At 48.0% G+C, this 21,581-nt stretch overlaps 1 protein-coding gene across 3 annotated transcripts in view; it reads left to right on the top strand.

Moving 5' to 3' along the window:
* Nucleotides 1–20,742, top strand: part of IGFBP2 (insulin like growth factor binding protein 2) — a 35,717-nt gene extending 14,975 nt beyond the window's left edge. For 2 of the 3 annotated variants that reach the window (XM_039721913.1, XM_039721999.1), the window contains exons 2-4: nucleotides 15,654–15,877; nucleotides 17,268–17,408; nucleotides 18,704–18,871. In XM_039721913.1, the coding sequence (XP_039577847.1) occupies nucleotides 15,654–15,877; nucleotides 17,268–17,408; nucleotides 18,704–18,871 (533 nt within the window). Of the gene's footprint in view, nucleotides 1–15,653; nucleotides 15,878–17,267; nucleotides 17,409–18,703 lie in introns of all 3 variants that reach the window. The other variant, XM_039721823.1, reaches the window with a different exon arrangement.
* Nucleotides 20,743–21,581: the final 839 nt, after the last annotated feature.

Below are 21,581 nucleotides of genomic sequence, written 5' to 3'. Positions count from 1 at the left end.
CACTTTTGCTTTTCATTATTGATAAGTTTCCGTTCTCCTCTTCTCTTACACCTCCTTAATAATAAATATTTATGTTGCCCCATCAGTTTATATAGTATTCTGCAGATCTCAAAAGAGGCAAAGTCCTGTCCCACGGATTTCTTGTCTTTCCATACATCTTTCATGCTGCTGTGCAGGCACTAGAAGCAGAGATGATACAGCTTTGCAGGGAAGGACTCACATACTGCAGAGGCTGGGTGTATTTTTTTCCTCTGGAACTCACTGGGAATAGAAGGCCTTCCTAATTCCCTTTCAAAGAAGGGATGATATAGCAGCTGGTGGTATTACACATGGGGAGAGTGTGGAAGTGCCCTGAAATTGGACATGCTCATTCTACCTTCTCTGGTCCTGTAACAAATCCTGTCTTTGAATGCAAAATTTGCATTACCCCTCATGTGAGGTGTTAAATGCCACCAGTGACTCTTCCCTGCTCACTACAAACCCTTCCCTCCAGCTGCTCCTCCAGCCAGGCTTTCTGTGTGATGTAGGAGTGAGTAGTGAAATGAGGTGTTAAGCCAGCTCTTGTGGCATTAGGGATGTCTTTAGTCTGGAGGAACTTGATGATGAAGAGATCTGTGGCTATGTAGGCATCGGCCAAATGAAGCTGGTAGAAATGAGATCAACCCAAGCCTTTTCTTACTCTGGTATTCTTCCTACTGGTATTCAGTAGGAAGACTCAAATGTAAATATGATGATTGCAAGCACATGTGGCTGTGGCTGTCCATCTTGAGACCTGTTCAGTGAAAAATGGATTTATCTGTTTGCCAAGAACAACTTGCTTTTCCCTTTAACCCTCAGGAAGCCTTTCAGCTTTAGTCTGGCTGACACCATGATGGTTTATTTAGCAAGGCAAAGCATGGTGAGGCTGAGGGAGGGGTGTGAGAGGCCACAGCTGGGCTTTGTGAGACAGGAATGGGGCAAGGGAGAAAACGATTAGGAAATAGCAAGTGTTCTGGTGCAGAGTTTGAGTGGGAAATTGTAATGTTCAGTGGTAAATAGCTGGTTAATCAATGCCAGATTGTCTCTTGGAAGTTGTCTTAATTACTTTAGCCTGTGCCAGACACTAATATCCTTGAAACCTGAAAAATCCCATTAGAAGGTGCTTTCATTGGTCCTCAGCCAACATGTTTCACTGTGTGACAAGAGCGAGTGCTGATGGGCTGGAGATGGGCCAGGGCCATCGGGGCAGCACTGGGGGTGGCACTGGAGGGGTCTCTGTGTCAGGGCACTCTGTGCAGCTCATCAGGAGCTTGCAGTGAGTTCCTTGCTCTAGGGTGGTGTCCCAGCTCTCCACTTAGGCAGCAGTAAGAACTGCTGCTGCTGTTTTCCATGTGCTTTGGCTTTGTTCCTGTGCCCTTAGCTCATGCCAAGGCCTTCTGTAGTTGCAAAAAGGCTGGGCATTTTTCTTTCTTTTTAAAGAAGAGGTGTCCTGGCTTCCAGCCTCTCACCAGGGCTGTGGTTGATTTTGGAGGCATGCATGGCACACAGCAGGTGCACTTAGCATTCTGAAGGTCACCCCTTGGCTAAGGGGTCTTCAAAGCCTGTCTCAACGGAGTATAAAGGCCAGCACTGTGGTGTTTAGGTCTTTCTGCTGACTTGTTCCTGTGGGCTGAGGGAAAGCTATGAAGCAGGAACAAGAAGATCACTATTTTTCAGTTTCATTTGGCATTCCATGAAAAGATCAAGCAGGGCACAGAGCTGAACTATGAAGGTCGCTCCTGTAAGAAGTTGGAAATGGCCTTGATATATAAATGGCATCTAAAAGGAAGTATATAAATTCACAGATGTATGGCTGGCTAAGAAATGTGATGAGCCATGTGCAGCCTCTGGCTTGGAAAGTCCCTGTGTCATTGGTTTCCAGAAGCAGAGGAGATGATCAGTCATTACAGCCCTCCTGATGTCAGCTGCTGGTCACAGAGGAGCAGCTCATTCCCTGACTGCTCCGTTTCCCTGGGAAGCAATGCTGCAGAAGCCATCTGCTGATCTGCTCTCCCCTCCCTCTGTCGTGGTTGAAGGGGGTGTCCATGTGGGTTGTACAGCAGTACATAAATTCTCTGCCTTCCCTAACTATAGAAGATGGGGTGTCCTTTTGAAGCTAACTTGAACTGGTGTTCTTACAGGTAGAGTCCAGCTGGGTTCAACTGTAAAGCCTAAAGAGGGATTTTTTCATAGGAAAGATGTCTCTGCTTTGTGAGTACGAGCTGTGCTGGAGGAAGAGAGGAGGGCAGGGAGAGGTTTGGAGACTATAATTTGCTCTGCCTTCCTCCCAAGGAATCCAGAAGTTTGTCTTGTTAAAGACAGGTCTGTTTTCCTCTCTAGTGAAAGAAGAGTGCCTGAGTAATTATCAAACACACAGGAACATCCATTGCCAGTTTGGGATAGGAAGTGCAGAGTTTAATTACATTGACTCTCTTTCACTTCACTATTCAGATATTTCTTTTCCTGGGTTTGAAGTCTTGTTGGACTGGGACAGGAAGGACCAGGGGAGCTCATTCAGCTGCTGCTAGTACGCCTTGCTTTTTGCTCGCTTCAAGGGTGGCTTTTGTGTTTAGACATCGGAGAAAAGATACCAGGCAGCAGGGATAAAGGATGGCTGGACTCAGCACTGCAGCATGAAATCAAACTGGAACACAGCACTGGGAGAGCTGACAGTGCTTTGAATATCTTATTCTCATAGGAAGGGGTTGGGCAGGACATTGATGCCTGCTTCCATTGGAAGGGTTGAAAGCCACAGAGTTCACAAGTTGTGACGCTGGCTGAAGAGGATTCTCTTGTACGTGGCAGGCAGGAGAACAAGGAGCTGAGGTCAGGGCAGGACACTCGGGAGATGGCTGGTGGGGGTGGGGAGCATATCTGCTGGGCACAAAAAGCAAGTGATGGTGTAACTGAGGAGCTTCCTTCTGGGTGCCTGAAACAGATTGTGGGGATTGCTGCATCACAGCCATGACGTGTGGTGGTGTGATGAAGCATCACTTCAGCCACTTACCCTGAAGCTGCAATAGCCTTGATTTCAGCAGGTTGTTCTGCTTTTAGCAGGTATAGATGTCCTGGGCTGCTTGTGTGGGTTGCATTCTGTGTTAGTATTAAGCAGCATGATGTATTTGTGTGCATTTGGCACTCCATACCAGCTAAGCAGTCTTAGCCTCAGTCTGCAGGGAGAGAAATACTGTCTGGGATGGTGCCCATCCCAGATCATGGCCTGAAAGCTGTGGAAGGATGCTGGGCATGGGCCCCTGGGAGGATGCCACAGGCCAGTGAAGGTGCCCAAACTCCTTGCCCCAGAAGGCACCAATCCTGTTTTCCCAGTAACTGCAGAGTACTTAGGGTGGCCTAGTGGGAAAACAGCTGACTTTACAGCCAGTGCTCCTCTATGTTCCCAGCTACTGTGTGCCTGGCTTCTGGTTTCACAGGGAAACAGGCATATAGGAGCTGGCAAAGGGCATTTCAGGTAACCTCTCCTCAGTCTGGGGGCATGAAGGACCCTTGTACTTTCTGGAAGGGATTCAAGCACTGCATGGATCAAATACAGGCTTCCTGAGCTGGGCTGTTCTGTTGTTCAGGCCACCTGGAAGGATGTGCCAGAGGAGTCTCGCAGTGTGATTGTTTGTGAGCGGTAGCTGGCACCAGCACAGCCTGCACTGGGTGGTTGGAGGGTACATGGGGGCTGTGTTTTGATTCTCCTTTTCCTGTTTGTTGTAACTTGGCAGAGGCAAAGTTTCAGAGACAGCAGGGGCAGCAAGATCCTTTTTCTTTCTTCCTGACATGTACTACACCACCTTCTGTCACTAATTCTGATTTTTTGCTGGGAAAACAGAGTGGAAAGGGAGAATTGATGGGGTTTAAGTCTGCAGCTTTGAAGCACATAAACCAGAATATTTATTTAGCATGGGGTTTATTGTCTAGAGAGGAGACTCTCCTAAAAGCAGCCCCAGAGATTGTGTGCAGCTGTCACAGTGGCTTTTGTTCCTGCTTCAGGTGGGAATTTAGTGGAAAAAAAAATTTAAAAGGAAGAATGAAGAAGCAAGCTTCAGCCACACAAAGCCCTCTCCCCAAGGCCTGTTCAGAAAATAGAGATAAAGCAGCAATAAAGTCAAGTGCTCAATTAAGCCAGATGTATGTGCTTTAAAACACTAACAGATGTGGCAACAGTGGCTCCAATGAAGTGGAGCTTTATGGACCAAGTGTGGTGGAGTGCCCGTTGCTTCCTGATGGTGAATAGTTCAGCAGTGCTTTTGTTCTGGGAACTGATAAAAGGGGGTATGTAGCAGCTGGGGACTGTTCCCCACTGTCTCCTTGGCTCCTGCCTCCTTGCCTCTGGAATGGCTGTGGTTACAGTGCTTTCCAGCTGTGGTGGTCTGAGAGCAGTGTGTGTTACAGCACTCTACCTACTGACAGCCTCCCACCTTAGGGCTCCCGGGATGGTTTAGTGCCCCCCTTGGTGAGCTCATTCCCCAGAGCCTATGCTGGGGGACTTGCATGCCCTTAAATGACTGCTGCATTTTGCTTAGAACATTTGGGGGTTCCAAAATGGCATAGATTAAGGCCAGGTAAAACCTGTTGCATGCTGTACAACATGAGCAGAGTGCAGTGTGAGCAGTACTTGCTGCAGAGCAGCTGTCTGGGCTGTGGCTGGGGAGGCTGACCCACGTCAGGTGTACATCATGTTCAGGGGTGGTTTGGAGTTGGGATGTCAACATCCATGTGCCACAAGCCAGCTTATGGTGTTTGGCATTTTGGGGTGAATTCCATGGGAATGCCAGCCCTTCTTGAAGCTGGGGGATTCCCTGCACTTCCTTGCAGAAGGTCAGTGTTTCACTGTTTGGATTGTTTACAAAGGCAGGGGTGGTTTTCTCTATTTTGAGGGCCATCCCACCATGTATATAATCAGATCCCACTTTTCAAGTGCTCTTTGCCACATGCCTGGATCTCTTCCAAGGCAGGAAGTAGTATCCAAATCGTCTGGCCAAGAAAGGGGTGCTGTATAGATCAGGTGTAAAGCAAACACACCAGGGAGCTTGGTGCTGAGCGTGCTGGCAGGCTATACACAAAATGCTTTCTGGAGCTGTTTAAATAGAAAGCTGACTGATGTGCATCCCAGCTTCCATTACAGTGGTTCAGTTGGGTTATCACATTTGTCTCCATTACTGTGTTCCGTGGTGGTCTGTGTCTTAAGCTTTGCAATGCCTCCATCCTCCTTGGGAATGCAGCTACTGATGTTCCCCTGTCTTTTCTTCCTTCCTCTACCACAGTTTTATGACTCTCTCTTCCTGCCTTTTGCTCAGCAGGAGTCTACAAACTCCCGAGGTTTGAATTTGGGCAGCTTCATGGGTGGCCCAAAATAGAGAGTCTTTTTCGAACAAAATGAGATCCAGCCCTTTATAGAAAAAAGGCAAGAGACTAAAGCAACATCATCAGAGTGAAGGAGCAGGCTGTCTGGCACTGCTCCCCTCACACCTGTGAGGAGGAATCTTCCCCTTCTGAGGACCAGGTGGAATGGATGTGGCCATGCTGTAGGCTCTGGAGTTTGGAAGTCACTGAGGGACCATAAAGGTGCCTTGCATTACTTGCATGTGCATGGCCCTTGTATGCCACAAACAGCTATTACAGATCAAACTGCTGCCTTTTGGTAGAGTGTCCATGAGTTTGAATGTTTCATTGTGTTCCTGCATGTTCGCATGTACCGGTCAGCAGTGGGATGAATCTGCAAAGTCTTAATTTTGTCAAAGCTCCTGGTTATTTCAGTAGCAGTTCTGTGTCAGTGAAGACTTTATCCTTAGAGAGTGGCAGTTGCCTTGTTTCAGTAAGTGCACATACTAAGATAAATAGTAAATGTGCATAACAAATACACATGCAAGACCTAGTTCAGTCCCTGCTCACGGAGTACTTGAACACGAGGGTTCAAATTCAGCTCTTCCTCTAGCTGGGAGAAGGGTAAAACAAAGGTTAAAGAAATTTGAGCAAAGTGACTGCAAAACTGGGTGAAATACTGCCCCAAGAGCAGATGGCCAAAGTGTTTTGACATAACCTGAAACAATTGTGGTGTTGCTTAGCTTGGATGTCAAATGAGAAAAAAACATAATCTGGGAGCAGCTCAACTTGTGGCTTAAATGTGGGATATAGCAACTAAGTAATAGCCCTCATGAGGAGGGAGGATAATGACTGTGAGTGCTGGAGGCAGCTGCGAGATGCTTGTGGGCAAAAAAGGCTCAACTAAATTGCAGCAGATACTCCCTCTTCTACCTACGGTTCAGTGCTCTGGTTTTATTTGGAGGCACCTGTGCTTTGTGCCTGGGGAATAAGCAAACAGGGTTGGCTTTAAGGGTTGGTGCACAGCCCAGGGGCTGCATGAGGACAGTGGGTCCAGCAGACTTTAAGGTGACACTGATGGTATTGGCTGTTGGGCTCTGGCAGCATTTCTAAGAAGTTAGGAAGAAATTACTGTAATAATAGTGTGTTTTGAAAAAGGCAGACTTTTAGGAAATGTGCAATGAGATTTGGGTGGGTGGTGAGGGGAGCCCTGGCTTGAGCTGCTGTCTGGAAAATTGACTTTGGAAAAGTGAGACGTTATTTAAAAACTGGTAATACAAATGACTGAATTTCATTCCATTTGTATGCATAATAACTGGAGAAGCCAGTGTGGCTGAGAAGGGAGCAGAGCAATACCAGAGACAGGTGAGAGATGGCTCTCACAGGCAGGATGAAGCAGCTTTTTGCATTTTAAGTGGTTTTTTGCTTTGTTTGTGGGTTGTTTTTTTTTTTTTGATTGGGGTTTTTAATTCCTATTTTTGAGGAATTTTCCACCTTTCTTGAGGGTCCAAGGTCAGACTTCTGGCTGTGCTGCACACAGCCTTCCCTTATGGTGCAGTACTCTGCTGCAGGCTCCTCTGCTCATGCTGTGTCCAGAGCCACTTCCCCACCAGCCACTGATCCTGACAGGAGTTGTGAACAGGCACCAAATAGTTACTCACAAATCAGTGAATTGCAGTTGGGCTTCCAGAGCCAGAGGACATCTTTTTGGTGAGCTTTTGTCTATCCTTGAGGAGCCAGAACAGGCAGAGGGCATTTTCAGAGACTATCTCCCTTAGTTTCTTATATGAAAGAACTCACAAAATTCCCTTCAGCCACCTCTCCTTGAAGCAAGATGTCTTGTATTTGGCTAAAGCACCGTATCCAGGAGACATGGACAGATGTGAGTACTTCCTCTAGTAGTCCATCTCTGTGCAGGTTCCAACTGATATTTGGCAGTCTGTCTCCAGCTAGCATGGTGTTTGCTTGTTGCTGCCTGCAGCTATAAAGGTAATGATAATTGAAAAATAGGAGAATAGTCTGAAAAGGTCCTGTATACTATAATTTTTTCCCAAAATATGTGATGGAAGCAGAAACATTTAGTGTGATTTCATTTGAAGAGTTTGTTGTTTGTGATTGTGTCCATCAGATCATAAGTCCTTCATCAGTCCTTCCTGGCAGGCTGCAGAGTGTGTACCTGGGAATCAGCCTTGTTGAGATTCATAGCTCCTATAATTCTGGCAACGTCTGTCTCTCCTGCAGGAAAGAAAGGTGCAGCAGCCCAGTGCCAAACAGAGATCATCTAGATAGTAATGAACATGCAGGCACCCTCATGGAGGCTGTGGTAAGGAAAACTCTCCTGTGCTTGCGTACTCTGGACTGTGGGATGCAAAACCCCTGACAGGTTTGAACTCAGGGTTAGAGATGAGCCCGTGTTTCCATTATGGAAATACAGGTAATTCAAACACAGCAGTTAGACCTGTAGGAAATGAATAAGGTGGTTTTCTGGTTCACTTTAATCTGGAAATTCATAGGAACCAACGATTTAGGCACTGATCTTATACTAGAAATTGATTCGGGCTTTTTGGGGTGCCTGAAGACCACACAGATGCATGTGAGTGAGCGGGAAAGGAGAGCAGAGACTTGGTCTGGGAGGATTAATGGCTTCTTTCACTCAGGCAGAAGCCCCTAATGACTAAATAGTAACTACTCTGGGGATTTTACAGACAGGGTCAATGTCAAATTGGGAAGCTGCGGTGCAATTAATTTAAGCTGGGAAGAGTTTTCAGTTAATTCATTTGGTTCTGCTGGGAAGGCTGGAGCTTTGCAGAGGGCTAATTGTAGAACTGTGTTGAAAAGGCTGAGATACGGTTCACTAACAAGGGGGAATGCTTTTATGGTGGCAGGGAGCTTGGAGAGCCTCACTCAGCAAAACCTTCCAAACGCGTTAAAGGTCTTTTCCCTGAGCATGCTGCCTTCACGCATGTTGAGGTTAAGTACACGCACAAAAATACTGTCATCAGCCATGAGATGAGACCCTCTGGCTCCTCAGCCTCAGCTTTTAGCTAAGTCCAGAGTGTCTCTGCTGTGGGTGTGCACTGGCATGCACAGTAGCTCCGTGCTCGGGAGAAGTTGTGAAAGAAAAGCAGGATTGTAAGTGGAAGCTTGGTAAATGAAGGGACTTGAAGCATTCTCCTCCTGCATTTTTGAGGGTCCTGAACAGCATTCTCGCCATTCTTGGCACACAGTGAACAGCTGGTGCGGGAGAGAGCAGGATGTTGCAAATAATACGTGCAGGCTCACAGCTGGCAGGAGGAGGGCTGGAGCAGACCTTCCCCAGTGGTGGTTTGTGCTTTGCTGGGTCTGTGCAGAGTGGACTGATAATGTTCTACACAGCCCTTCAGTCAAATAATTTGGAAAGAAAACTAACAAAACAAACCTTGCTATTTTGTCTCTCTTCAGCCTGGTTGCACGTTTCCATGAAATGGTGGAAACTTACTATTTTTGTGAATTGTGTTCCTGTTTGAGATGCAGTTGGCATTTGCTGACGTGTTTGTAGATATATTGAGAGGTGGAGGGGGAGGAGAACTAATAGGGACACAGGCAGTCATACAAACATACACACATGCAGAAACACAGAGGTAGGCTGTGTAATTGCACAAGTCCTGTATCCTTGGGAAACCAGGCTACAAACATGGTTAAAAAACAAACAACAAAAAAAAAAGACTGAAGTAAAGCCCCGGGGAAGGGACATCGCGGTCCCTCTTCTGTCCTCATCTGACATCAGCTTCATGTCAGCATTGCTTCTCCCTTGGTCCTGGAGGGCTTTGTGTGCAGAGGTGCACAGGTGTGCTGTGGGCACTGTGCCGTGGTAAGAGGTTTTCCTCTGGCTCTGGACCTAGGTGCATGGAGGAGGGAAAGTTGAGCTCTCCAGCCACCAGGAACAGGCAGAGAAAAGAGAGCAAAGCAAGCTGCTGAAAGCAGTGCTGCCCGGAGTCAGTGTCCCTGGCACTTCGGAGGAGCATAAAGCATTTCCTGTAGGATGCCGGAGTCAAAGGAAAGCACTGGGTGCCCCTTGGATCACCCCTCAGTGCCAGCTGCTCAGGGTAGGGAGAGGAGCTTGCTAAGCAACCCCTGGCCAGAACATGCCGTTCCCTGTTCCCTCCCCAGCCCTGCCTTCCCTGCTAGTAGAGATGGGCTGAAAAGATCTCATGGCAAGGGGAAAAAAAAAAAAAAAAAAAAGAAAAAAAAAAAAAAGGGTGTTTGCAGAGCCCTTAGGGCTTTTGGCCCCAGGAGATCTGAGAGTGCTTTGTGGACAGCTTATCACAGAGGTAAAGCAAGTTCTTGGAGACTAATGAGGGAATTTTCTGGATGTGGTGTGCAATTCCTCACTGTTACTGAGCAGGTTGGTGTGATGAAATAACCCTGGGAGTGCAGGCAGGCAGAGGGTCGTGGGGAGCTCTTCAGCAGATGGAGAGATGCTCTGAAGTGATCTGTGTGCCATGATAGTAGCCTGTGTTTCTGAGAGATTGGGATGACTGGTCTTCAGGCTAGTCCTTGCAAAAGCTGGGTGGCACAGACACCTGTCAATTTGTAAGTCCTTTGAAACCAAACCAACAGCTTAAACATGACATGTTCCCTGTGCAGAACTGGATGAGGCTAAGCAGAACGGCTGCTGGCTGAGGAGAGGGGACAGCAAGCAATATGGGGGTGTTCATGTACTTGAATCCAGAAGGGATCATGCACAGCTTTTTCCTCTTCGGTCTGTCAATGGCTGTTAAACCTAGTATAGATGAAATAGTTTTGGTTTCTGAACTGCCGATGGCCAGGAGGAGAGCAAAGGAAGAATTGTTCTGTAATTGTCTTCTTTTCTGCCCCTCCCCTGAGCATGCATGGTTGCCCTCTGTGAGAGATGCTGTTCCAGGGCAGGTGGTGCTTCTTCTCTGATGTGTGCCCTTCTCCCATTGCTCTGTCTCCTACACAGCCCATTGCTTGTGCTCTCTCTGTGGCATTTCCACATGCACTTCTGTGCAAAATGAAGAGTGAAACTTGAGTGGGTGCTTTGGTTTCATCTGCCTCTGGACGGCTGCGTCCAGACTAGCTTGATGATGATGGGGCCAGACCATGTACTGGTGCTGCCACATTTTCCCTCTGCTGCCAGCTGAGTGTGGATGGATGCTGTGCCACGGCTCAGTGCTTTACAGGTTGGCAGTGCTAATCAGCAAACCCTGGGTCCTTTTTGGGGGTAGGGTGTGGGCCAGAGGTCCTGGGCATCGGGGTGGGCTTTGTTCTTGGCCGCTCCTGCTGTGAGGAAATTGCAATGCCAGTGTAATCCTTGTTGGCAAAGTTTTTCTGAGGTTTCTGAGTTCCAAGTCATAACACACCAGAGCTGTTGCACCTTTGCCCAGGGCTCTTCTTGAAGTATTTTGCAGATTGATGAGGCAGAGGTCACTGGGGCTGTGGTTGGGGTTTGTCTGCTCCTTACCTATCTTCCTACAAGCAATTCTTCCAGTGGGGCTGTTGTGCCTATGAAAGGTCAGGCTTAAAGCCTCTGTCTGCTCTCAGGCTGCACAGGACAAGCACTGGCTTCTTGGCAGCCTGGGACAGGCAGCTCTGCTCCTTAAAATAAAAAGTGGCAGGCAATAAGGCATTTAAATTATCCTGAAATGATAGAACTTGCAAACACAAAAAGCTAAAAGATGCAAAAAACCCCCATACCTAGATAAGACAGATGACACTGCTTAGGGTGAAAAATCTCTTCATGGTTGCTGCATTCCTGCAACCCCAAGTGTGTTCACTGCTGTGCACAGTGCAGTGCCAGGCCAGGACTTGAGCTTCTGGACTTGCCCATATATTCCATGCATGGTTTGGGCAGCAATATCAAATATTTCTGTGCCTTTTTTTTTTGTTTTTCTTTAACCATGTGCAGTTCAGTATGAACACAGGGTAATTAGTAAACTGCAAAGCCCTTAGATGACTTCAGAAGGAGAGTGCTGGCCAGTGGAGGCTGTGATTGCTGCGGGAGGGAGATGTAAGCCCTGTGCAGCCCAGGACACAGCCAGGACCCCCAGACAGCGGGGTTTCAGGCAGGGTGTTGAAGGCCACTTGGGTGAAACTTTCTATGGGTCTGGGACTTTAATCAGCATTAAAACACTGTACAAACACCCTGGGCAGATAAACAAATGCACGTGAAACCCTCTGGGCAAGCTGTTGGTGAAGGAAAGCAAGTGCAGAGAGAGCAGGAGCGGCACTGGCGAGGGCGGCTGCAGTCCTTGGCATGGTGTGTGCTCCCCGTGATAGAGCCTGGCTCTCCTGTGCTAAGTGAGTGCTACTGGCTCCATCCTGTTCTGCTGCCCAGATACGCTTCAGAGCTCTTCAAAGGGATAAAAATATATTTTTAACCTGAGGCAGCTGCCTTTTTTGTGTGGTACATTTTTCCTCGTAGCTCTGGAAGTGACAGGTTGTTTTTCAGCCCCTCTGTTTCTCAGCTGTCTCGGCAGAGGTGCCTAGAGGTCTCAAACCAGATTCCCAAAAATTTTAGCACTGGAAATTGGTAGTTGCTTTTGAAAATGTTGGCGAGACGGTGCAGCTCCCTACAGACGTTAAGTGATGGCCATTTGAACAGGCTTTTTCCTCAGCCAAGTCCTCGCCCCATTGAAGCAAATGGGAATTTTCCTTGAAAAAGGCCATAAAGAAATCGTTTCCTTGGCAAGTAGAGAGGTGTTTCATGGACTCTGCATCAGCATTCAGAAGAACTTCAGCTATCTGCTTAGGTTCCTGCCACACTTGTCCCACCCTGCGCAAAGCTCTCTTACCTTTTGATCTGAAATAACACAGGAGATGTTTTCCACATGCTGTAAGAAAGAACTATAAAACAATTGTTTTGGAGTTTGGCACCACTCCCTTACAGATATATTTAGTGTGAATTGAAATTGGTCAGTGAAAAGGCGTTGGTCAGGATGACAGATAGATTAGAGCTCTGTATCTTGAGGCTATTACATACCTGCCCATCCCCTGCTAGTAGGGTTGGTAGGTGGCTTCATTAGTTCATGGATTGTAATAAACAAGCATGACTTGCAGCTTTTGGGCAGCATTAGAAAGCACTATCTGGCTGTAAGAGGGGTTGTTTGGCTTGTGTCATGCTCTGTGCTGTCCTGACCTTGAGTCTTTTTCTCTCCACTCTTGTTGCTCCCTGGCCCTTTTGCTCTTTTATATGTGGTCCATCACACCTGGTTCTCAGCCTTCTCCTTTGAGTGCACCTTGTCCCGAAAGAAACATGAGTGCTCTGCACATGGGGCCAAACTCTCATCTCCCTTTCCCTGTGATGAAGCCACCCCTGGAAGCTCCAAGTCAGGATAGCTTCTCTTAAGAGCAGCACCAGATTTGGGAGAAGGAAAAGCAGCGATGGGGCTCTGCCATCAGCTCCAGGTGGACCAGTCCAGCTTGGCAGCAGGGTCAAAGGCATGGCTCACCATGGCTGACTTGGCCTTAGAGAGGAGAGCTTACAGTCAATAGCAGCTAGACCTTCCTGGCTGCTGATCCAGTCTTGCTCCTGTGATGGTGCCTGGGGAGCCAAGACCAATCTCTCCTTGTCCCTGGGTGTGTTCACCCACACTGGCTTGCACACTCCACTCCCATCAGTGGTTTTCTTTGGGCTGATACTTGTTAGCATTGGAAAGTGAGAAAAATGAACAAAAATATTATCAGAAGCAGGTTTTGTGAATGAATCAGCCGACAAGAGGCTTACCAGCTCGCCTGCATTTACTAGCACAGTGCTTATTTGGGCAGATGTCGATGTATTTTAGTTGGAGGCAGGAAGGAGTGAGAATGGATGGGGGAAGACATCACTTCCAGTTTGCTGCTTTTCTGTCAGTTTGTACCATCTTTTTCTGAATGAAGCAGAGGACTGCAGTGTGTCTGAGAACCTGCTCTGCTGCTGCCCTTGTTCTGCTGTTGTTGACAGTGTGGGGGGCAACAAGGAGAGGAGCACAAAAGAGGTCAGAAGGCTAAAACTCTCCTAAGCCAGCCTTGCCTCTCCACCCTTGCCCATCTCTTCATGGTGCTTTTTTAGTTAATTCTCTCTAAAGGTGGCCTCATGGCCTTCTCTCTTCTCACTATGTGTTTTTAATTAATGGGGAGACTGGTGTATAAACAGAATATTCCTGCTCAAAATATTGCTTGTCTGACTCCTAGGATGATGGCCAGATGGCAATCACCAGACAGCAGCCTAGACTTTGAGCTCGCCCATCTGGCTATCAAACCTGGTCTCAATTCTCATCTGGAACCAGAACTGAGGAAAGTAATGGACTTTGCCAGATTGGTTTTGCCCCGTGTTTGCTTTTCAGTTGCTACCTAAGCAGCTAAAAACCTGCAGACCAAATGCATTTAGTATTTCTGGAAACTTGTGAAGAAGTTCAAAAAGATTCTAGACAAATTCACTGAGGGATGGGTCTTTTGGTGGCTTTTCAATCCTGTGGGTCAGATGCAGTCTTCAGCCATGGAAGTGCCCTTACTGCTGGTCTGCAGCACAGACTGGGAATGGTCCTTCTGCCCCCAAGCAGCTGCTGATGGTCTCTCATGAATGGCAGGCTGGGCTGGATGGCTCCTTGATCGAGCCACCTGGGCCATCTTTGTATCAGTTTGCTGCATGTTTGCTGAGTAAGTTCAGACAAAGCTCTTTTTGCCGTTTCTCCTTTCCCCCAAGCTTTTCAACCCCAGCTTGGGGTTGAAATACCTGACAAGAGCTTAGAAAGCTGTGGCAGAAATAAAACACTTTCTGTTACGATTTTTCACTCTGTCATGACAGTAGGGCTGTGCTGACAGTAGGGATAAACATCATCATGCAGAGTCTGAAAAAAGGAACTGTCAACATGTGTAAATGCTCTGTATGCTTGGTCCTTGGAGAAGCAGGAGAGATCCATAAATTAAGCACTGTTACGTGAGCTAAAGCATTGCTTGCCCTGCCTCATGCACAGTTTGATATGATTTCTTTACCTTTAGATAAGTGCCTGAGTTCCATAATGCTGGAAAGCTGAAATTAGAGGTGCCAAAGAGTTCTGATGCTGGGAAGTTGGGTGCTACAGTTCTTCCTTGGCAATACTGAAAGACACTTCCTGTTTGTCACCATTACTGGAACAGCCTGGTCTGTCCCCTGGTATGGTACCTGTGGAGCTGCTGAAGAAGTTTTGTATAGAGAAATACATACCGAGACATACAAAGCCTGGCCTGGGTTATTGCACTGGGAGGTGATGTCCATGTGTGGGTTCAATCCTAATTTGGGCTGGAACGGACCTCTGGAGGTCTTGCTTAAGTCCAAGCTTTATTCAGGGTCAGCTTCAATATTATATTTAGCTATAGTATTAGACGTGCTTGCTCAGTCAGATCAGAGCAGGCAACAAGGAGTGATCAGCTGTCACCTTCTAGCTGTCTGGACAAAACAGGAGGAATTGAGATCTGTCCTCATTGCCACTGCCAAGTCCAAAGAGACTGGTGGCTGCAGCATTGTGACAATTGTGTCCTGCTGTGGCAAGGTTTACTCTCACAAATCCCTGGTGAATTGGGAAAATGCATAAAGCACAGCACAGGAGATGGAAAAATAACAGAAATCCCCAGATTTCTTCTAACTGATTTTGAAGTGGCTCAACTAGCTGGGATCTTGTGGTGTTTAGCAGTGGCAGGGTTGTGACTATTCCATTGTCAGCAGAAGTGGCCAAATGCAGAAGTAGGTAGAAGCTAAATGAGTAACACAGTGTATGAGAAACAATGAGAAGGATGGTATGGCAAGGATGATGATCACTGAAATGGCAGGATCTCCAAAGGATGTTAGGGTGGCCACATAGCCACAGTACAGAGGTGAGGTATTTTTGAAAGCAGAGCTGAGAATTTATTTTAGCACATGAATGTTGAGTAAGTATTCCTGGAGATACTCTGGGGGATGACAGATGGACTCAAGGTATTGTTACTAATCACTGTGGTTTTAAGTGTTGGAGCTGAAGTACATTTGGCATCTCTAATCCAACTGGACTTCTAATGGGAAAATTGCATTCTTGGGAAGTAATTTAGAAGGTCACAGAAAAGCCAGAAAGAACTTCTCCAGCAGCGATTTCCCCTGCTCTCTAAACTGTCTTTTAGAGTGGTAATAACTCCAGAATGAAAGAATCTATTCTCACCTTCCAGATGAAAGGGCTAATGCAATTTAAAATTTTTGCATGCAAAGATTTTATGGCTTGGTAAGCAGCCACGTCTGAAAATGATCCAGGGCAGGATGAACATGTGAGGCAGCGCCTGACTGAGCTGGACACTTTCCTTGTCTGCCCCGTCTCCTGCAGATAATGGTGATGACCGGTCTGAGAGCATTCTTGCTGAGAACCACGTGGATGGCACCGTGGGGATCCTGAGTGGAGCTGGAGGGAGGAAGCCCATGAAGACGGGCATGAAGGAGCTGGCAGTGATGAGGGAGAAGGTGAACGAGCAGCAGCGGCAGATGGGCAAAGTCAGCAAGGCCCATCACAACCACGAGGACTCCAAAAAGTCACGGCTGTCGACAGGCAGGGTGAGAGGGCAGGGCTGTGGGGAGCTAAGGGGGGCAGCTGTGGGCTCACTGGGAAATGCTGACTGCAAAGCCTAAGTGGCATCTGCAATAAACTGTTTTAAAAACAGAAAAAAATAAATTGAAAGAAAAAAGTGGGGAGAAGTAAAAGAGGAGAAGCAAACATTTTTTGCCCAATGCTGGGGCTGAACACACCATCTGATGAACTTTGATATGCTGGTCAGGTGGCATTATTTTCATTGCAGCTTCACCTCTGGAAGGGGGGCTTCTGCTGGCTGAACACCCACCTCTGCAGGGGTGCAAGCATACTCTTTGCCCATAGATTGACTTTCTCACACCCTTTTTCCCTAAGCAGGAGTGTCCCAAGAGGATTTGAGGGGCCAGAAGCAGGGCTGTCTGACTGCTCCAGGGCATGCCCAGTCCAGGTTAAAGGAGGCCACAAGCGCCGAGGATGACCTGTGTGGCTGTCCTGTAGTAGGGAGAGTGCTCTAAGACCTCCCAGTCCACTTGCCTGTCCCTGTCTGTTACTCAGTTCTTGGCCGTGGCTTCCCTCTAGTGGGAAGTTTGGTCAAGGCAACTAGATGGGATGGAAATGTGGAGATTGAAACCCACCCCAAAGGGTCCACAATACACATCCCTGTAAACACACAAAGTATTAATATCTGGGGAGCATGGGGACAGAAAGGAGCTTTAAAAGAGTCTTCATGCCTTCCAAAGACTAGGCAAAACAGAAGTTCAAAATAAAACGCAGGCACCATCAGCTTTGAGAGTTCACACACTGCTGCTGCTCCTTTGCAAAAAAAACTCCTCACTCACTGCAAAAGCAGAGAGGTGTGGACTCAGTTTGGCTCACATCAGGCGTATTTCAACCACACTGCCTTGGCTGGAATCCCTGTCTGGGAGCTGCTGTGGAGCAAGAAGGATGCTTCCAGAGGCTGGTTTGGGGTACTCCCATTCCCATCCCCTCCACTCCTATGGAGTCTCACATGCTTTTGAGTTGTACTTCTGGGCATCACAGGTGTGTGCTCTGGGCTATGCTTATGGAAACTCTCCTGATCTGTCTGGACTAGCCCTGCTTCATGTCACTTGTCACCACCAGTGGGAGCCATGGTAGCCTCTCTGAGGTTTTTCCTCTGTATCCAGGACTTGGGACCTGGTATTATGTTGGCTCTTGGCCAGGTCAGGTACATGAGGGACGTGCATGTCTATGCACAACTCTGATTTTGGGTGCCTGGTGGTGAACTCTGGAGCAGAACCCAGTGGCAAACCTTTGTCTTTAGGGATGCGCATGTGTTCATCCTTACTGGTGTTCCCATTGTCCACAGTGTTGATACTGAGTGGTACCAATGTCCTGATAATACATTTTTTCCCCTGCTTTCTGGGCTGTTTTCAGACCCCTTGTCAGCAGGAGCTGGATCAGGTCCTGGAACGCATCTCCACCATGCGGCTGCCAGATGAGCGAGGGCCCCTGGAGCACCTCTACTCCCTTCACATCCCCAACTGTGACAAGCATGGCTTGTACAATCTCAAACAGGTAAGTGGGGAGAGTGGGGGCTCTGGGGCTGTCTGTGCTTCCAGCAGCAGCCCTTGGCTCACTTCACTGTCTGTCCCTACCATCTGCAGACATGGAACATGCATAGTTCAGGGCTGGGCTGATACCCTGTGCATGATGTCAGGTGTGGGGTAAATAGAAAATGCTGCACATGGCATGGACAGGTTTAGTTACACCCCTGTGTATCTGCACCCACTAGTTTGCAAGTGGAGATGAAATCCATATCTACACGTGGCTGCAGGCAGTCCAGAGATGGAGGATCAGTTTAGTTCTTCTTCCCCATAAGAACTGCTTATCTGTCCAGGTATATTTTCTTGAACTTTGAGCCAGATCTTGTCCTGTCTGGGCTCTGCCACAGGAGAAAGCAGGGGGAAGAGGGACTGAATACTGACCAGTCTTGCAGACAAAGCAGAAGGTGCTTCTGGGAGTCAGGAAGGTTTCTACTGTACTTTACTGGTTTTCCTCCACAGATGGAGGCTAGTCCCCCAGCTGCAGGAGGGATTCCTTCCAGGCAGGTGGGGGTTGGGGTGCAGCATGCTTCTGAAGGTATTTATGGGACCCAGAAGAACTCAGAAAACTTGTGTATCTGAGTTCTGACTTCCTGGCTTCATTCATGTAAAACCACCAGGTGTCAGTGGCTGAGGAATGGGAAAAAACTGCCAGGAAAAACAGCAGGAACAGCTGGTGCAGGGTTGACTGGAGTAATCTGTGAATAGTGCTTGGATATGAGGATTCCTTATAGCTGAGCCTTTAGAGGGGACCCATGCTGTTTTCATGGCTAGGCCTTTTACTCAAGGCTACTTCTACCCCTTCATCAGAAGCATTAAATTAAAAAAAAAAAAAAGATTCTTTGAGAGAATCTCCCTTGGTATGTTCTCCTGTCTTTGTACTACTGGGGCCCTCACCCACCTACCCCTGAAGAGGCCCATGGGCTGGCTGGATCCCCCAGCATGACCACACTTGGAAGGGCTGGATGGAGCAGAGCTGGCACATTGCCTGTAAGATGAGCCATGTCTGGGGAATGAATGGCACAGCCCCTGGGGAAAGAGGTTCAGCCCTCACCCTGGACTGCTGGAGTAACATGGCTGGTGCAGCATAGGCCCCGGGGGGCTTGAGTGCAGCATCCCATGGATTTTGCCTGAATATAAACTCTAGTGCCAGTTCACCAGAGAAACCCCAGCTCTGCCAGTGCTGGGGCTTTGGGCTGGGTGACCTGGGAAGTGGTTTGTTTTCTCCTTCTCTTGATTCTGACATGTGTCCTGTCACTCTCCATGCAGTGCAAGATGTCGGTGAATGGGCAGCGTGGCGAGTGCTGGTGCGTGGACCCCATCCATGGGAAGGTGATCCAGGGTGCACCCACCATCCGCGGGGACCCCGAGTGCCACCTCTTCTATACAGCCCATGAGCAGGAGGACCGGGGAGCACACACCCTGCGGAGCCAGTAGACAGATGTGATCTTGCTGGCTGGAGGTGGCTCACTGTGGCCCCAGTGCTGGATTTTACATGGGTTTCAGCGTGTCTCTTTAGGCTCTGGAAGAGACTGGGTGCTGCCCTCCTTCCTCAGCTGCCTGGTTCCTGGGGAGGGGAGGGATAAGGGGAGGGGAAGGTGGTGGGGGGTTTGCAAGGAGAAGGGACTGCTTTCTTAGTCTTTCACCCAACATAAACCAGAGAACTGGTCTTTTTTGCTCCTCGCCCTGCAGCCCTGCCCTCCCTGCTGCTTTGCGGCATCTTTCTGCACCCTCCAGCACAGAGTGCCATGTGCTCCCTGACCCCTCCCAGGGGATGAAACCCCTTGCTATGAGTGGGAGAGGGTAAAAAAACTGAAAGAGCCCAGCCTTTCCCCCTCTTTTTCTCTCTTCCCCAAGACCAAAGACTGTAAATACTGTCACCTGCCTCTTGTGTCCTGCCAGTCAGTCTCTTGTGCCCCAGCCCAGCCATCAGTCCTGGCATGGGATGTGGTGTAGGAGGGAGGAAAGGAAGAAAGACCCTGGATTCCCAGCTTGAGCTTACCACCACAGCTGGGATGTGTTCCCCCAAGGAAGCAGCAATGAGGGGAAGGGCTAAAGATGAGGGAGCTGCCACCTTGTCCCCTAATAACACTCTTGGGTGCTTCCTTTGCTTGTGCTGGGGCACAGCCAACTCCACAGGGGCCCAGCTTCAGCCACTGGTGTGGGAGCATGGGGTCTTTGGGTGATAGCAAAGCTAAATGCTTGTTTTTCTAAGGGATTTGAAGGGCTTTTGCACAGTATTTCTTAGGATCAGCTTATGCCGAGGGAGCTAAAATGAACTTGCCGAGGCTGGGTGGAATGGTGCGTGTGTAGATTTAGGATAACAAGCCAGGGAATGTTTCTCTTTCTCTCATTCATTTTTTCTTTATTTCTAGATAGGAAAAAACAAAACAAAACATCTAAAACCTGCGTTCCCAAGCAGCTGCCCTTGTCCCTCCATTTTTGCCTGGGACTGAAGTGAGCATCTGTTATTCAGCACATACCTTTTTCTTTTTGTAAGTAAATTACAGTATATATCTTGCTTTGTAAAGGCCCTCACACACACACACATGCAAACACACACACAGACACACACACACTCTCACACTTCTCTGCCCACATACACATTTGTATAGATGAAATCCAAGTGATTCCAGGTGCTCTGAGAGGTTTTGTGCTGGACATGCTGAGGAGAGATGTGTCTCTGCTGTTAATTCACCTGTTGATTTCTTTCTGTACAGAACACACTGATGCTGAGAATAAATAACTTCCCCATTGCCTAAGCAAGGAGGTTTTATTATTTTCTTTTTTTTTTTTTTAATATGGATGTCCTTATTATAGCAATTGTAAAAGCCCTGTCCTTGGAGTAAACGTCTCGGGCTTTTCTTAAATGGTTTGTTGTTTCTTGTCCCCCTTCTTGGACCCACATTTCAGATCCAAAGTGTAAAGGGCACAGGTGGCCTTTGTTAAATTAGGGCCCTCGTGCCTTTGCAGGGGTTTGGACGTGGCAGTGGAGGAGACTGGGGAAAAAACCCCTCTGGAAAGTCGGGGATGGGCATATGTGGATGTGTATGAATGGGAGCAAATGAAAGAAGAAAACACACCTCCATGCAAAACCAAGTAACTGTAAAAATGATGCTACCTGTTTTCTGTTAACATCTGAGGGTGTTCTGCTTTTTCATATAAAACTTGCACATGCTGGCTCTCACCTGCAGTTTGTACTTTGTTTTGTTTAGGAATAGGGAAGTTCTGTTATTTGTTTGCCTTCTTCCATTTTAAGAAAGCCAAGCTACATAAGGTTGGAATAAATTAAATAGGATTCCAGAAAACTGTTGTCTTTCCCCTCCACACTGCTCACAGGATGTTTCTTTGCCTGATGCATCACACACAGATTTGTCCCTCTTCATCCTTTGTCCATGACTGACAGGCAGTAATGGGAGCTGAGCTTTTCATTGTTATGGCCCTGGTTATGTGGGCAGGGAGGAACTGTGTTACTACTCCTTTGCCTGGCTGTATTCCTGCTATACATGGGTCCTTGTGAATCTCTTGGGAATTGCAGGAAGCTACAGGCTCTGTGTGTGACCACAGCTGCTCCACCCCTGTGGCTGTGGAGAGGTCCTGCACCTTCTCCCAGAGTGACAAGTGCTGCCAAAGGGAGTGTGACAGCAGAGCTTGGTGTTTGGGCATCACAGAGACGCAAATAATAATAAAAATTAAAAAAATAGTCCACACTAAATTGAATTAAAATTGCAGCATTGAAAGAGAGACTCTTTGCTGGCTTTAATTTCCTGCATCCAGCTGGCTGTGTTTTCCCTTTGGACTTCCCAAAGGGAGGCAGCACCACTGGACTTGTTCCCCTTCTGTTTTCTTCTGTCTCCTGCCATGAATTTCAGACTGACACATGTTGAGGGACTTGCCAATGCTGAGGAGCACCTGGAAACTGTATGGGGGCAGGAGGCAGTGAGTGCAGGGGGCTGCAGGGGAGGGGAAAGAGGACAGGCATTATGGGGGGTGGGATGGAGGCTGAAGAACATGGGAAAAGCAAAATTACCGTCCTGTTTGGTGCCTCTGGGGTGAACTGGAGGTGGCTCAGGTGATGCCATGGGGGAATGCTGAGTAGCAGGGTGGGACACAAGGGTGCTCCAAGCCAGGTGCTGCCCAAAGAGGG

This window comes from Passer montanus, unplaced genomic scaffold (genome assembly GCF_014805655.1).
Source record: "Passer montanus isolate IOZ18808 unplaced genomic scaffold, ASM1480565v1 scaffold1, whole genome shotgun sequence".
NCBI lineage: Eukaryota > Metazoa > Chordata > Aves > Passeriformes > Passeridae > Passer > Passer montanus.
The sequence above is the reverse complement of the archived record's forward strand: the minus strand, read 5'-3'. Positions and strand labels throughout refer to the sequence as shown.